The sequence below is a fragment of the Pogonomyrmex barbatus genome, unplaced genomic scaffold, assembly GCF_055798465.1.
Source record: "Pogonomyrmex barbatus isolate J1 unplaced genomic scaffold, ASM5579846v1 scaffold10, whole genome shotgun sequence".
Classification (NCBI taxonomy): Eukaryota; Metazoa; Arthropoda; class Insecta; order Hymenoptera; family Formicidae; genus Pogonomyrmex; species Pogonomyrmex barbatus.
Genome location: NW_028297099.1, coordinates 312,595 through 328,841, shown reverse-complemented (window position 1 = coordinate 328,841; position 16,247 = coordinate 312,595). Strand labels below are relative to the sequence as shown.

The following is a 16,247-nucleotide window of genomic DNA, read 5'->3' as shown; positions in this document are numbered from 1 at the left end:
TAAAATTGTTTTGATGAGACAGTATAACAATTTAAAAGAATCACGATTTTGCAATATGGAACACCTAGAGCGAGTGGAACGCGAGCTGCTGGAGCAGTGCAGCCAAGTCGCTACCTTGATGGAGTGTTTCGCGTGGTTGCAACGATGTGAGGAGTGCATCGAACAACTCGAAGAACTTAGCCGTGTTAAGCGTCCTCGACTCACCGTTGCAAATAGACAATCTGTGGTGGCGAGGATCGCACGACTCGCGGGTGCAAAGGTACAACTAGAAAGACGTTTCGCGCACGTTGGTGGCGAGTACGCGAGCACCAGTAGAGACAATGGATCTCTCGTTTGGCGAGAAATCGATACGGCATTTGAAAGCCGTATATTGACTGGTGCGGTGATCAATGTGGACTATATCGAGCCACGACAATTTTTGGAAGATGCCGGTGGTGTAGTGCTCGAGCGAGTGCGAGACATTATAGAAAGACACGATAGTGTGAAAGTGAACACTGCATTTAACGGCGAGTTTGTGACGGGCGATAAACGCGCAAACAAAAGTATAAACACTAAAAATAGTGAACTCTTTCGAGTGTCAAATGTGGACGAGTGGTACGAGCAGCACGTCATCGAACCCACGTTGGCATCGCTCGAAGAATTTCAAGAACGCGACAGTGGATGGGCGTTGTCGCGAATTCTAAATTTGACTATAAACGTGAACAAATATAATCCAATGCACGCGGGATGTTACATCGAATTACCGCGGGAAATTATGTTAAAGCGAGCGGTAATTAACGTGCAATCAACGGATAATGCGTATTTCGCATGGTCAGTGGTCGCGGCTCTGCATCCGGCTGAAAGAAATACAAATCGGGAATTGTCGTACCCGCATTATACGACGGTGTTAAATCTCCAAGACATTACGTTTCCGATGACGTTGAACCAAATTAAGAAGTTCGAACATCTCAACGACATCTCAATCAATGTCTACGGTATCAAGGAAAAGGAGATTCTCCCGATACGGCTGACATCAAGGAAGATGGAGAAGCACGCAAATTTATTGTACGTGCAGGATCCGCGCGACGACAACGCGGGGCACTTTGCATACATCAAAGATCTGTCCCGTCTTGTGAGCTCGCAAATAAACAAGAAGAAATGCAAGAAATACTTTTGCGACCGGTATGTATTTTAACAAATTTTATTATTTCTCTTATAAAATTGTTTATTAAAAAATCATATTTTCCGTTTGCAGATGTCTACATTACTTCAGTTCGTCTGAAAGATTGCAGTCACATACAACGGACTGCGAAAAAATGAACGATTGCGCCATCCGACTGCCGAGCGAGGACGACAAGTGGCTCGAATTTAAGAACCACACGAATAAGGAACGACTTCCATTCATCGTTTACGCGGACTTGGAGTGCGTACTACGGCGAACGGAACCGGCAGAGAGGGAAGACGCATCGTACACCTATCAGCAGCACGAGGTATTTAGCATCGGATACTACGTGCGATGCTCGTACGACGACGCGTTGTCGGTATATCGATTTCGTCGCGACGAAGATTGCGTTGCGTGGTTCGTTCGGCAACTCGAAGATTTGGCGCATCAAATAAAAATTCTGTTATCCGCGAATGTTCCCATGGAAACGTTGTCGAGAGAGCAGTGGGAGGCATATCGTAGCGCGACGCGTTGTCACATTTGCGAGAAATCATTTGCGTCGGACGACACGCAGGTACGCGATCATTGCCATCTTACCGGTCGTTATCGTGGTCCCGCGCACTCAAATTGTAATCTAAATTATAAAGATTCGTATTGCATTCCCATAGTATTTCACAACTTATCCGGTTATGACGCGCACTTTATCATCACGGAAATAGCTACGGCGTTCGAAGGCAGGATCGACGTGCTGCCGATAACAAAAGAAAAATATATTTCGTTTACAAAACACGTTAAAGATACCACCGAGAGATCAGATTCGCGAACTTGCGTACGCTTGCGGTTCATAGATTCGTACAAATTTTTAAATACCAGCCTTGATAAATTGGCATCTTTTCTAACGAAAGAAAAATTAAAAATTTTACGTTCCGAATGTTCCACGGTCTCAAACGAAAATTTTGATTTGTTGACGCGCAAAGGTGTCTTTCCGTACGAATACGTGGATCGCGCGGACAAGCTGCAGGACACGCACCTACCACCGCGCGAATCGTTCTATAGCTCGTTGACCGGTGACACGGTGTCGGAGAACGACTACGCGCACGCCGCGAACGTCTGGCAGCGGTTCTCCATCCGAACGCTCGGCGAATACAGCGATCTATATCTCAAGACCGATGTCTTGTTATTGGCCGACGTTTTCGAAAATTTCCGCGAAAGTTGCGTCGCGAGTTATGGACTCGATCCCGCGCATTACTACACATTGCCAGGTTTCACGTGGGACGCCATGTTGAAACATACGCGCGTAAAATTTGAGTTGCTCACCGACATCGATATGGTTATGTTTATCGAACGCGGTATACGCGGCGGTCTCAGTCAATGTTCCGGCAGATACGCGCAGGCCAATAACAAGTACATGCGTTCGTACGACCCGTCGAAACCGTCATCATACCTTATGTACTTTGACGTAAATAATCTGTACGGATAGGCGATGTGTCAACCGCTGCCCTATACCGAATTTCGATGGATGGAAGACGTTGAGAACTTTGACGCGAGCGCGATCGCTCCGGATTCGTCTACGGGTTATATTCTCGAGGTCGATCTCGAGTATCCGCATCATTTACACGATCGACACACTGACCTACCTTTCTGTCCGGCGCGCGATAAACCACCCGGCACGCGGCAGGATAAACTTCTCGCGACGTTATACGATAAGAAGCGGTACGTCATCCATTATCGCAACCTGCAGCAATGTACGCGCCATGGTCTTCGTATCGCAAAGATACATCGCGTACTACAATTTGCTCAATCCGCCTGGCTCCGCGATTACATCGAACTCAACACACACTTTAGAACGTACGCGAAAAACGATTTTGAGAAAAATTTGTACAAATTAATGAACAACGCGGTATTCGGTAAAACAATGGAAAATGTGCGCAATCACGTCGACGTTAAACTTTTGACCAAATGGGACGGACGGTATGGCGCGGAGGCAATGATCGCGAAACCAAATTTCCATAGCCGCAGCGTCTTTGCGGAAAACTTAATCGCCGTCGAAATGCGTAAACTCGAGGTAAAATTCAACAAGCCGATTTACGTGGGTATGTGTATACTCGACATATCGAAAATCTGCTTGTACGAATTTCACCACGAATACATGTCACCGCTGTATCGCGAGAAATGTAAGATCATGTACACCGACACGGACAGTCTCGTATACCACATCGAGTGCGATGATGTGTACGAGGCGATAAAATGCGATATCGCTAGATTCGATACGAGCGATTATCCGACGGACAACGCGTACGGGATGCCTCTTGCGAATAAAAAAGTACCCGGTCTAATGAAGGATGAGAATAACGGTGCGATAATGACGGAATTCGTCGGACTCAGAGCGAAGATGTACGCGGTGAGGATGGACGGTAGAAAAGACATTAAAAAGGCGAAATGTGTAAAGAATAACGTCGTAACGCGAACAATAACGTTCGACGATTATACGCGGTGCTTGAACGAAGAGATCGAAATGACTCGTCGCCAGTCGTGTATAAGATCCAAGCTACACCAAGTATACACGGTGTCCGAGTCGAAAATCGCTCTGAGTCCGTACGACGACAAACGATACATCGTACCGGATTCGACGGAGACGTTACCGTGGGGACATTGGCGGATTCCGTTGTAATATATATATATACATGTTTATACAATGTACATATATTTTTATATTTTTTATATAGTTTATATGATGCATATATGCACGTATGTATGTATGTATGTATGTATGTATGTATGTACGTACCTATGTATCATATCTATGTATGTATGTATGAACGTATGTATTCTTATAGTTTTATACTGTTATATATGTAGTATAGATGTATGTATTTTTTGTAGTTTTTATATGTAGTTTTTATATGTAGTTTTTACAATACAATTTAGTTGTTCAAATTTAGTTGTTCAAATTTATTTTATATATAATTTATAATAGCAACCAAGATCCTGCTGAGGAATTAGCTTTAATGCTCTCTTCGATTTTTTTAATTTATATTCGGCTTAATACATATAGTTTTACATGTGTTCTCGTAAGTTACATACATGTATAGTTTAAAAAAAATGTAATGGAAGAAAAAAATAATAAAAACTCTTTGTATACATGTATACAGTGTATATTTATTTTTTAATACATTATAAAAATAAAAAAAATGAATTAAATCACACTGCTTTTGTTTATCCATGAGTTATGCGATCTATCGAATCCCAGCCACTTGACGTAAACCTTGTCTCCCTTCCTGCGTAGTACTTTCTCCACGAGATACACGTCCGGATGAGTCGCGCGATGCAATTCGTGCTCATAGAACGCACCCGCGACCGATTTTCCGCGATAATCCTCGAGCAGATAAGTTACGGGATTAGTACGTTGCACTTTAACAATCTTAAACACCTCGGTGGTCCAATTTGGCGTGTAACCTTTTTCGAAAAGTGTCTTGTACTTGCTCACGCGTACCGATTCGCCTACTTTGAATTTTGCTGGACCTGCGATCTTTATCGCGCTGTATACCGTATCCAAGAGTCTTTTGGCGATCGCGGGAGTTACGTCAACGGGTCGCATGCCGATAGTACGATGCTTGCGCGCGTTGTAATCTGACACGAGACGCGGTAGCGCGTCGACCCACTTGTAAGTGCCGTTGAGCGTAAACATCTTCCACATGTCGTTCTTAAGCGTGCGATTGAATCGCTCGACGATCGATGCCTTCAACACCGTATACGTGGAATAATGATTAACGTTGTGTTTTTTCAAGAGTTGTTGCACATCAGCATTGTAAAATTCCTTTCCCATATCCGTTTGCAAGTTTCTCGGGCATCTTCCGCTCTCTCGAATTATCTTAGCGATAGCGTTAGCCGTCTCGCTTCCGACCTTGCTCTTGAGCGGTACGGCCCAGGCGTACTTGCTCAACGCATCGATGACGGTGAGTATGTAGTGATGACCTCTGTTGAAACTCGAGTACGGACGCATCTCGACGATGTCAGCCTGCCACAGATCGTCGTATCCCTGAATTATGACGCGTCTTCGTGGAAAATTTCTTCTCGCCGGAGCGTGCAATTCCTCAACGAGTCGTCGCCTCTCGGAGCTAATATTTTTTTCACGTCCATCGGATCGCATGTTTCAACGATGTTTAATAGTAAAGATAAGATATACAATTTAAAATTGTTTTTTTCCTCACTGACGTTAATCGACTGGCTCGTTTCATCGATACGCGATTAATTTATAATAATGCCGGCTTCGCGAAGTTCCTCGATGATCGACAGCATCTCGTTGTCGTGAGCGTTGTTACCAGCTCGGTGCGAAGCGTCGAGCAATCGGAGTCGATCCACCAGTTCGTTGGGATCGTCCCAATGCACGTAATCGATCTTGTTGTCGTTTAACTTCATGGCGGTTGGTATATTGCTCACGCCTGCACCCTTTTTACGCCCGCTACTTCCATACGTAGATACGAGCGGAGCGATGATGTTAATATACTTCGATCCCCTATTGCCCTTGATGGGATTATGGGCGCTGTGACCACGTCTATGAGCATTTGTTGTTAACAATATACTTTTATACGTTTGTTTGTCATCCTCGGTAAAAACCGCGTCATCGGGAAGTCTCTTGAAGATCAATTCGTACAATCCTGGTGTACCATTGTATCTCACATTGTCTATGATTATGGAGTCATTTTTGTCAACGTCAAATTTCTTGTCACCAAGCATCGCACCACTGTCTTTATCGAAATAAACACCGTATACGCGATCAAATGTATCGTTTTTTCCATTATCATCGAGAAGAGGGCTTACGTACTTTTGCCCTAATGGTCCCAGCTGATTATGCAACGCTTCTCGACCTTGTTGCGTTTGCAGACTCTGTTTGATGGTTGTTTCGAATGACGGTTCACTGGCGTCTTTTGTTTCGAAAACATCTTCCTTTTGCAGGAACAGCGGTGGTTCTTTCGGTGGATCTTTCGATGATTGTATCGGTGTAGACTCGAACACGAGTGAATCTGACGCGGCTTTCAATTCTTTCGTTGTACGTCGTTTTTTAGACTGCGGCGTTAATTTCAACCATCCAACATCCGTCCAATATGAATTCTTGTCAGTAGTAGTAATATCGTTATCGTTGTCGTCATCGCTGTCTTCACGTTTTTGTTTTTTCTTAATACCGAGATCCTTTGCTTCTCTTTCAATCGATTGAGATTTCCTCGGTTTTTCCAACAATCTGTTTTAGAGGTTCGACGATGGGCTTGAAGCGTTTCTCCAACGCTGTATCTTCAGCTATTTTACCAATTTTTAAAGCGCGATATTTTTTGCGAATCGAATCGCTCGTTTTCGCAATCTGTTTCGCTATTTTCTCGCGATCTTTGGTGTTATCCATGTTGCCTGCTCCACGTATCGACATCGATTAATCACTTTACGGTACCGCGAACGTATTAAATTCCTTTCTGTATCGCCCATTGATAAGCGGACTGTCCTTATCTATCACTAGAAATCCATACTCGCGCTGCCAACAATCGCGGCATAACGCACAGAATTCATCGTATGACATGTCGGTATTCACGTGATCGTTGTAAACATGTTTCAAGTTGGTACCATCCTGTTTGAACAGAATCAGCAGGTTCGCATTGTCGCGTATCAGATGTTTAGGTATCCTCGCGTACGTCTGACAGAGATAGAAGCAATCGACGTTCGAGTGGCGGCCCATCGAAAAGTATTCTCTCACAGCATCTTGCTTATCGCACGCAACGTCGTCGAAGACGAAGATCGAATTGGGACGTGCCTCGCTCGGTGGAATGACGTCACTGTTGTTGGAGAACGTAAAGTAGCCGATTTCTTCTATCGATGTTAGTAAATTTTCCAAGTATCGATATTTCGGTTGTTGCAGCGATTTCGAGTATACGTACACGTTCTCGAAACGTACACCGTGCGGACTCTCGAGCAAGCTTATGAGAACGTTGGTTTTACCACAATTCGACGGCCCGCAAATGATGGCGCGTATAGTACTCGGTAACATTTCACCGTGCTTGCGTTCCGTCGCGATGTCTCCCATCATTCGCGTTCTCTCGTCACAGTTCGCGACGCGTATCGTCAGCGGCTGCCGTACAAATTTCATGTTCACACTGCGTTATCTAGGCTTCGATCGAACGCCTATTTATAGGCGCGCGAAACCACGAATCGCTCAGTAGCAAAAATGTATCTCGCGCTGTCGCATCCCTCCGATATTCGGGATTTGAGCGCTGAGCAGTTGCAATATATACCGAAGGTCGTACTGTTACGCGTGTGCGGTAATTATATCGATCACGTGTGGGACAAGCTTCCGGAGTATATAAAGGCGGATTTGGAGGTTCAAACCTATCGTCGCTGCGTCGAGCATTATAATCAATCGTGGGATCGAGATCATATAGACGGCCCTGCACCGAAGATAAAGGATTGTGGCCTATGCCAGCAACAGCGTCAAACGAAGGCTACATTGGAGGTCTGCTCAATCGAGCGATAAACGCGCTTCCTTTCGAACTACATATCCCCGGCTATCAGTTTTGCGGTCCGGGTACTCGGCTGAAAAAGCGATTAGCCAGAGGTGAAACGGGCATAAATCCACTGGACGCGGCGTGCCGTGAACACGACATTGCGTATTCTCAGAGCAACGATCTCACCGACAGACACGCGGCGGACAAGGTACTCGCCGATAAAGCCTTAGGACGCGTCATCGCGAGAGATTCGGCTCTGAGCGAGAAAGCTGCAGCTGCAGCCGTTTGGACAGCGATGAAAGCCAAAACCAAGATCGGCATGGGTATGAAGACGAAGAAAAAAACCGGCAAAAAAAAGAAACGAATACTTCCAACGGCGAAACGAGGTGGTGTGTTACCGATTTTGCCAATTTTGGGCGCTCTCGGGTCCTTAATCGGCGGAGCGGCCAGCGTGGCGAAAGCGATAAACGACAGGAAAGTCGCGCAACGTCGCGCGATGGAAACGCACGGACAGGGACTGTATCTCGCTCCGTACAAATACGGACGAGGACTGTATCTCGCCCCGTACAAACGCGGACGAGGCGTAACAGCGAAAAAAAGAAAAAAGAAAAAAAAACGCCAAAGAGACGATAAAAATACCTACGGGTGTAACCACCAATGTACAATTGGACCAGCTGGCGAAGCGTATGCGCATACCGTACTTTAGAGGCGTTTTCATGCGTGACGCATTACCGATTAGCGGCGCGCGTCGAAATGAAAATGGTATCGTAAATCTGGACGACACGACGGGCCCCGGTACTCATTGGGTAGCGTACGCAAAGAGAAACAATCGCGTTGTGTACTTTGACAGTTTTGGTAATCTTCGACCGCCCAAGGAACTGATACGATATTTCGGAGACGATGCTACGATAGAGTACAATCGAACGTCCTATCAGACGTACGGTCAGAGCGTCTGCGGACAGCTGTGCTTGTGGTTTCTTTTTCTCCAAAACGGCCGACGCGCGTGAATTTATAAAGTCCGACAAAATGTCGCGACGTCTCAGTATTCATCGAATGCTTTTTCCATCATGTCGCTGACGCTTACGCTGAGCGGGAAGAGCAGCGTTCTCGCGACAAATTACTCTCCAGCCATAGATTTGAGCGACGATGACTACGAGCTTGGTCTAACAATTTTGGAGACTTATCACACGATACCGAATGTAAACGCCTCGAACAATACATTTTATTTTGGCAAAGACGATGCAGAAATTACGATTCCCGAAGGGTCGTATGAACTGCATGCCATAAATGAATTTTTGAAACGTGAGATTTTACGGAAACGTCCGCGACGCGACGCGCCCGAGGGTAACGCTGGTGACACCGCGCGCGGCGATGACGAGATTGGAGAATACCCGATAGTGCTCCGCGCAAATTACAACACGATGAGGTGTGAGATTAAGTGTGCCTACAGAATAAACTTTAACAAGCCTCGTAACATTGGCTCGCTGCTGGGTTTCTCGAGGCGTATACTGCAACCGCGAAGGTGGCACGAATCGGACGTGTCGATCAACATAATGAACGTAAACATTATCCGTGTAGAGTGCAACGTGACCGCGGGCGCATACAGCAACGATAAAAGTGTGCACACGATACACGAATTTTTACCGAGCGTGCCGCCAGGATATAAGATATCGGAAAGGCCGATGCAGATCATTTACCTCCCAGTCATCGTACGGAGCATTACGGAGCTAACGATACGCATTGTTGACCAGAACGGACGATTGCTCGATTTCAGAGGAGAAGAGATCACCGTCAGATTGCACGTACGACGGCGACAGCGATAACGCGAGCGTGACATTTGAGATGCTCGTGTTGAACGAAGCGAGGCATACGCAGAGAGATAACGCATCTTGTTTTACAAAGAAAACATCGATCGACAATATTCGCTCATTCGGCTGCGTCAAGAAGAGGAAGAAACTTAACGCGTCGAACGTTAAATTTTTACAAGCTTTAGGATTCGCGGTGCGCAACTTGTGAAATGACTGATATCCTAAATATCGAAGACGAGCCAATCTTCGACGATCGCATCGTCAAGATTGAGACTCATGCGTACAACCCGTTCGCCAATATGACGTTCGGGTACAGCGATGAGATAAGAATACCTATACAGCAACAGGATCTGTACACATTGCCGTACGAAAGCTTTCTATATATCGAGGGACAACTAACGAAGAACAGAGTTGTCGAGGGATCTGATGTGGTGCTGGGAAATAATTTTGTCGCGTTCCTGTTCGATGAGATTCGATACGAGCTTGATGGTGTGGAGATTGATCGTAACAGAAACGTGGGCGTAACCAGCACGCTCAAACATTACGTAACGACATCATCCGACAGAAGCGTGATTCTGAGGAATGCCGGTTGGGATGCGCATACCAGCGCGGATGGATATTTTAACTTTTGCGTACTCTCTACGCACTGTTGGGATTTTGCGAGGATTACAGACGCGTGATAATCAACGCTCGTCACGAATTGATCTTGATACGATCTCGTAACGACAACAATTGCCTGATGGGAAATTCGGCGTTGGATCCCGTGATCGACTTATTCAAGATACAATGGCGAATGCCGCACGTGTTATTGAGCGAGATAAAAAAACTATCGATGCTGCGCACTTTGGAGAGCGGACGATACTTGAGCATGGCTTTTCGCTCGTGGGATCTGTACGAGTTTCCGCTGTTACAGCGTACAACCAAGCATTCGTGGGCCATCAAGACCGCTACTCAGCTCGAGAAACCGCGATACGTCATCTTTGCTCTGCAAACAGGTCGCAAAAATGTCATGGCTGAGGACACGAGCCGATTCGACGACTGCAACTTAACCAACGTGAAACTCTATCTGAACTCAGAATGTTATCCGTACGACGATATGCATCTTGATTTCGACAAAAACAGATGGTCCGTGTTGTATGAAACGTACGCGCGTTTCTGCAAGGGTTACTACGGATACGAGTATCTCGAGCCGAGTCTCACCGTCACGTCTTTTCTACATAACGGTCCATTCGTAATCATCGATTGTTCTCGACAAAACGAATCGGTCAAGAGCGCAACCGTGGACGTGAGAGTGGAATTTGAGACTAAGGAGAACGTACCGATGAATACCACCGCGTACTGTCTCATTATACACGATCGCGTGGTTCACTACAATCCGTTGACCAATGTTGTACGCAAGATCACCTAAGAGCATCGCTGGCACATGAGAGAGAGAGAGACAATAAAATCTACGATACATCGAAATCGACCGCAGTCTCGAAAAAGTGCTCGTCATGGTCGTGCTAATGTTCGTAGACCTGCAAGGTTTTCTCGTTGGAGGACAGTTTGTTGTAAAGGAGTTTGCCGCTCTCAGAAAACGGACCGTTCTCTCTCACTATATTTTCGCAAGCCCTATACCATGGCATTTCCTCGCAAGTGCCGACAAGTCTCGCGCACGTTGGGTGATACGTCATCACCATAGACTACGATGGGACGACGGAACGATTCCATACAGCAAAGCTAAGAGTTTGATTACAAAAGCTGTGCATGGAACGGAAGAAGACGACGACGCCGACGACGACGACGACGACGATGACAGCGATGCTGTCGTATATGTCAAGGGACACGAAAAACGACAATGGCTGTGGAATTTGCTTCTGGACGATGAGCGCGTGTACATCGAGACTCTGGATGCTGATTACGAAAACGTAGATTCTCTAAACAATCTGGACGCTGATAATACTATGCGATGCGGATATCACTATACTAATTGCGCATTACAAAATGTATTCAAATTATTTAATTGGTGGTCAGATAACCATGAATAAAATAAATATGATATACGAATTATGTTTTTTTATTCTTTTTCCCCGTCATCCAAAACACAAATTGTTAAAACATATTTTTATACTCTTCTGTAAAAAAAATCTTCTTTTTACAACACATATAAACATATATATAAACATATATAATATGCAAAAAAACATGTATTTCTTTCATTTCTTTCTCCCCCACCATAAAATAATTAGAAAAAAATAACATTCGCCATAAGAGAGAGGGAGCCGCAACGGAAGAGATAATACGAGAGAGACAGATATTTATTTTTTACTCGGCGGCGGTGGCGGCGGCGGCGGCGGCGGTGGCGGCAGCGGCGGCGGCCCCCCCTCCCCCTCTGACGTCATGTCAATTTTTTATATCACCGCCCATTTTGTTTATATCGCCTTGCTATCTTATCCTACTATTTATTTATCTCACCTCGTCTTTCTTCACTACACCCCCCCCTCCCCTCGTGACGTCATGTCCTTCGAGTCACAATTTTCTATTTATCTATATATTTATCTTCTTGTTTATCTATTTGTTTATCTATTTGTTTATATCCCCTTCACCTACTATCTTATCTACCCCCCCCGCGGCTCAGTTCAAAGGATCGCCGCCTCGGACTTCCCCCTCCCCTCTTCCCCGCGCCTTCCGTTCCCCCCGCACACCTGCACCCCCCTCAACGCTTCTGAGTTAGAACCCGCCTTATATTCCTACTTTAGTATTTTAGAATTTATTTTCTAATATACTCATATTGTATATGTTATATATATTCTATCATATTATATTCTTAAATTAATGTTTTTTATATTTCGTTATATTTCGTTATTTATGTTTAATAAAATATATTTCATTGACCTACGTAAAATTGCAAGTTTGTAATTTTTAATACGTCCAATAAAATGATCTTACCGCTTTAAAGATATACATATATTTCATACCGTCGACCTGTGGAATATTTTCGTTCACCTGTGGAATAATTTCGGAGTGTATCAAATATATATATAAAGTAGATAAAAAATAAATAATATTAATCATAAAATTAAGAACAAAACTTCGATTATAGATTGTGAATTAGCGTAGATAATATTGTACATTATGCATTACATGATCAATAAATATATATTATAATAAATATTACTCGATTTATTCTCCATTCTTCCTTTTAATTCAGCGGTTTCAGATTGCGCTGCGATAACGAGTCGCGTGCCGACACATCTTGTCGCGAATAATATCACTCACAATAATAAATTTAAATTACTAAGTAATATTTTAAAAAATCTTCTTTGAAAAAATAATTAATTTTAAATAAATAATTAATTTTAAATAAATTAATTAATTTTAAAAATTAAAATTACAAAAAAATATCAAGACAAAACGAGATATCTTGGTGGAAAGAGAGAGAACTTAAGAAAAGAGGAAGAAAGAGAGAAGAGGAAGGAAGAGAGAAGAAAAAATGGTAAGAGAGAGAACATGGTGATGGCGGCGGCGATGATGGTGGCGAGTGGCGGCAGTGGCGGAGGCCGCATCGTGTGATGTCATGCCGAGCACCCCTCGCTTCGCGGACTCCGCGCCATATTCCACCTCCTCGCCTCGTGGATCCCGCGCCTAATGACGCACTTCTCTCCTCCCTTGCCCCGCAGACCTCACATCCATCGCTTATGGAGTGCCCCGCATCGCGGAACCCCTCTGCCCCTCTATCCCCCTCGGAGCTTCCGAGAACCGAGAGAACTGAGCCTTATATTGCTATTTGTTTCCTACATCAAATTTAATTTAATTTAACTCTCTTAATTTTTATATCTGAATTCACCGGAACGCATTCGCGATGAGAACTCGACCTTACTCAATCTCTCGTATCTCAGTCGAGAGATGAGCATCGCTCTCTATTTATTTCGAGACTACCTACGCGGCAATACCCCTGGGAAGTTGAGAGCATGGAGGAAACAGAGAACGACTACTAGGAGGAAAGAATCAGCAAAATAATCGCACAATTTTAGTTATTACTTTTATTCATTAAAAATGTAAATGCTTAGTGATATAATAGAAATAATGTGATTAAACATTGTTATCTGAGATAAACACAAGGTGATGATTTTGTCCATCGTATATGTTCTGTTTTCCTCTGTTATTACGGCTAAAAATCGATTTATTTCTTAAGGATGGGCGGTATCTGGGATAAGAACGCTTATTGGCTCTTGCGATATGCTGTCCAGGAATGATGGATTTTCGATTTCTAATAAATTGGTTTCTTTAATAGATGTGCCTCGTTGTTAGTTTATCAAAGCTTCATCCTATTTGTTATTAATGGTTTACAATCGCGGGTGAAATAGATTCTATTAGTTCAAAAATTGTTTCATTGAAATTTTCTTCGTTGGTATCGAAATTGATATTGAGAGCAACGTACTTTTCTGCCTCCTCTATTGTAAGGAGAGGCGACTCAAATGCAGATGTATGAAAAATGATGTAATTCTGCAAACAGTCTGCAGGAATCTTTTTCGGGGCTGTTTCGATTAAATGATTTATCTCTTCGGGCGCCCTTATTCGTATACGCGTTAGAAAGATTCATTTAGACGGCCTTGTGGCATCTAATATGCCAATAAATTAGGAATTGAATAGTTTATATTTTATAAAAAGACATAAATCTTTACCTTGATTACTGGTATTAGGTGTACAAAAAAGTTCTGAGTTTTTTTTTGTAAAATTCAATTTATTCAAAAACAAACAAAAAAATATTAATCAGCGAAATATTCCCCGTATGCATCAACGATATTTTGCCATCTTTCGGGTAACTTACGAATTTCTTGACGATAGAAGCTCACCGACTTCGAAGCGATAAAGTCATCAATGCATTTTCATATCTCTTCAAATCTCACGAAATGTATATCAGCCAAATGATGCTGCAGCGATCAGAATAGATAGTAATCGGAAGGCGCCATGTCTAGGCTATACGCCGCGTGCGGGAGAAGTTCCCAGCCTAACGCAAAGATATGGTCCTGAGTCGCTTTTGCAACATGTGGTCGAGCATTGTCATGAAGCAAGATCACTTTACAACATCCTTGGCCAGTAAATGACCTCTTTTCTTCTAATGCATCGCTCAAATTGGTCAATTGTTGTTGGTAGTGGTCTGCCGTGATTGTTTCACCCGGTTGTAACAACTCGTAATACAACACTCCTTTCTAATCCCATCAGATACAGAGCAAAACCTTCTTGGCGTGGATATTGGGCTTTATCATCGATGTCGAAGGTTGACCAGCGTCAACCCATGATTTTCTACGTTTAGGGTTATCATAAAGACTCCACTTTTCATCGCCTGTAATGATTTTGTGCAGAAAATCTTTTTTCCGGAACTTTGAAAGCAAAGTGAGTGCAGTGTCACGCCGACGATTTTTGTTGTTTTCGGACAATTCAACCTCTGCCTTCCTTCTGAACCTTTCCCATCGTATGTAAACGTACGGAAATGGTTTGCTGCGTAAGGCCAAGCTGTTCTGCAAGCTCCTTTTCAGTTTGCGCAGAGCTTATATCCAGCAGTGCTTGCAATTCGTCCGTTTCAATCTTTTGAGGGCGTCCAGCACGCGGTTCATCTTCAAGACTGAAATTCTCCTTGGCGAAATTTTTGATACCATCTTTTACATGTAGTATGACTACTTACAGAGTTCTCTCTATATGCAGCACAAATCATTGCAGTGGCTTCAGCAGCATTTTTCTTCAGATGAAACGCGAAATGGATGGAAAATTGAATATGCTCTTTTGTTATTGTCATCGTGAACATTACTAATTTTTGAGGTTATGTGCATCAAACGCCAAACCATATGGCATTTTAGAAGACCAAATGTCAACACTTTAAAACCGCAAAAGGGAAGATATATAAAATTTAAATTGTTATTTCGGTTGTATAAAATCTAAAGCTCAGAACTTTTTTGTACACCTAATATAAACTTTATAAATTTATCAGCTATCTTTAGCTTAATTATGTTCGCGTAGGCCAGTTAATACTGCTAGCCAAGTCTGCAAAATTTAATTATATCAAGAAATAATCTTCAAAAAATAATCGACAAGAAATAATCAACTAAATCCCACTGAAAGAAAGGAACTTTCTTTCGTATATCAATTTTCGTATATTAATTTTTTTAAATATCTAAATCCTTTCACGAGGTAGAGTAGATGTTTTAAAGAGGTTTCCCTGAGAGTCAAAATAGCCAAAAAATCAGATTTAATTTATCCAATAATTTCCTTAGTAATTTGCAAAAATGTTTTCATAAAATTTCTACTATTAGTTCTTAATCAATATCAAATTATCTTCAAAAAATTGTCTTGAATAGTTATAATCGAAAGAAACTTCCTCCAAATACCCGATTTAAGAAGATTATTCACAATTTCAATGGCATTTGGCTTTAGTCACCCGAAAGGATTGTCTCCTAAATTCTAAGTGGATCGATGCTCAACATATATATATATGCTTGAACATATATCATGAAGTAATTGATAAATGACAAATCTATAAGAAGTTGACAAGTTCACAATATTCTCAATTGAACAAGAAATCGACATGCAGTTAGTATCTCACTTTAATCGTTTCCTATTGTCATCGTTTTTTACTTGCTTAACACATGATTTGTTAACAAATTTTGTAATTGAATAGAACGTGCTAGGTGTAGGATTTTTAAAGATAATTAAGCAGGATATGATTTTATCACGTTGAGGCGTATCCTCCACGTTCCCTTATATCGTACGGAAATTTATCTCTTTTGTGAAAGGAAGCGACTTCCGATCTCGTCGACGCTTAAGGCGAACAGGATG

The 16,247-nt window shown here is 43.0% G+C and overlaps 2 protein-coding genes and 1 long non-coding RNA gene across 3 annotated transcripts in view; all 3 read left to right on the top strand.

The window, feature by feature from the left end:
* The window catches only part of LOC148937832 (uncharacterized), a 94,681-nt gene that overhangs the window by 74,252 nt on the left and 4,182 nt on the right, over window positions 1-16,247 (top strand). The gene's annotated exons all lie outside the window — the stretch shown is intronic.
* On the top strand, window positions 14-1,229 carry LOC148937834 (uncharacterized). Its single transcript, XM_089085540.1, has one exon. The coding sequence runs from the start codon at window positions 14-16 to the stop codon at window positions 1,172-1,174; it is 1,161 nt and encodes a 386-aa protein (XP_088941666.1). The 3' UTR covers window positions 1,175-1,229.
* LOC148937833 (uncharacterized) lies at window positions 2,625-4,037 on the top strand. The gene has a single exon (XM_089085539.1). It carries the CDS (start codon window positions 2,625-2,627, stop codon window positions 3,810-3,812), a length of 1,188 nt encoding a protein of 395 aa, XP_088941665.1. The 3' UTR covers window positions 3,813-4,037.

What these genes read in the sequence shown, in the direction of transcription:
- LOC148937834 (XM_089085540.1), top strand. Translation starts at nt 14, where the DNA reads ATGAGACAGTATAACAATTTAAAAGAATCACGATTTTGCAATATGGAA.
- LOC148937833 (XM_089085539.1), top strand. Translation starts at nt 2,625, where the DNA reads ATGTGTCAACCGCTGCCCTATACCGAATTTCGATGGATGGAAGACGTT.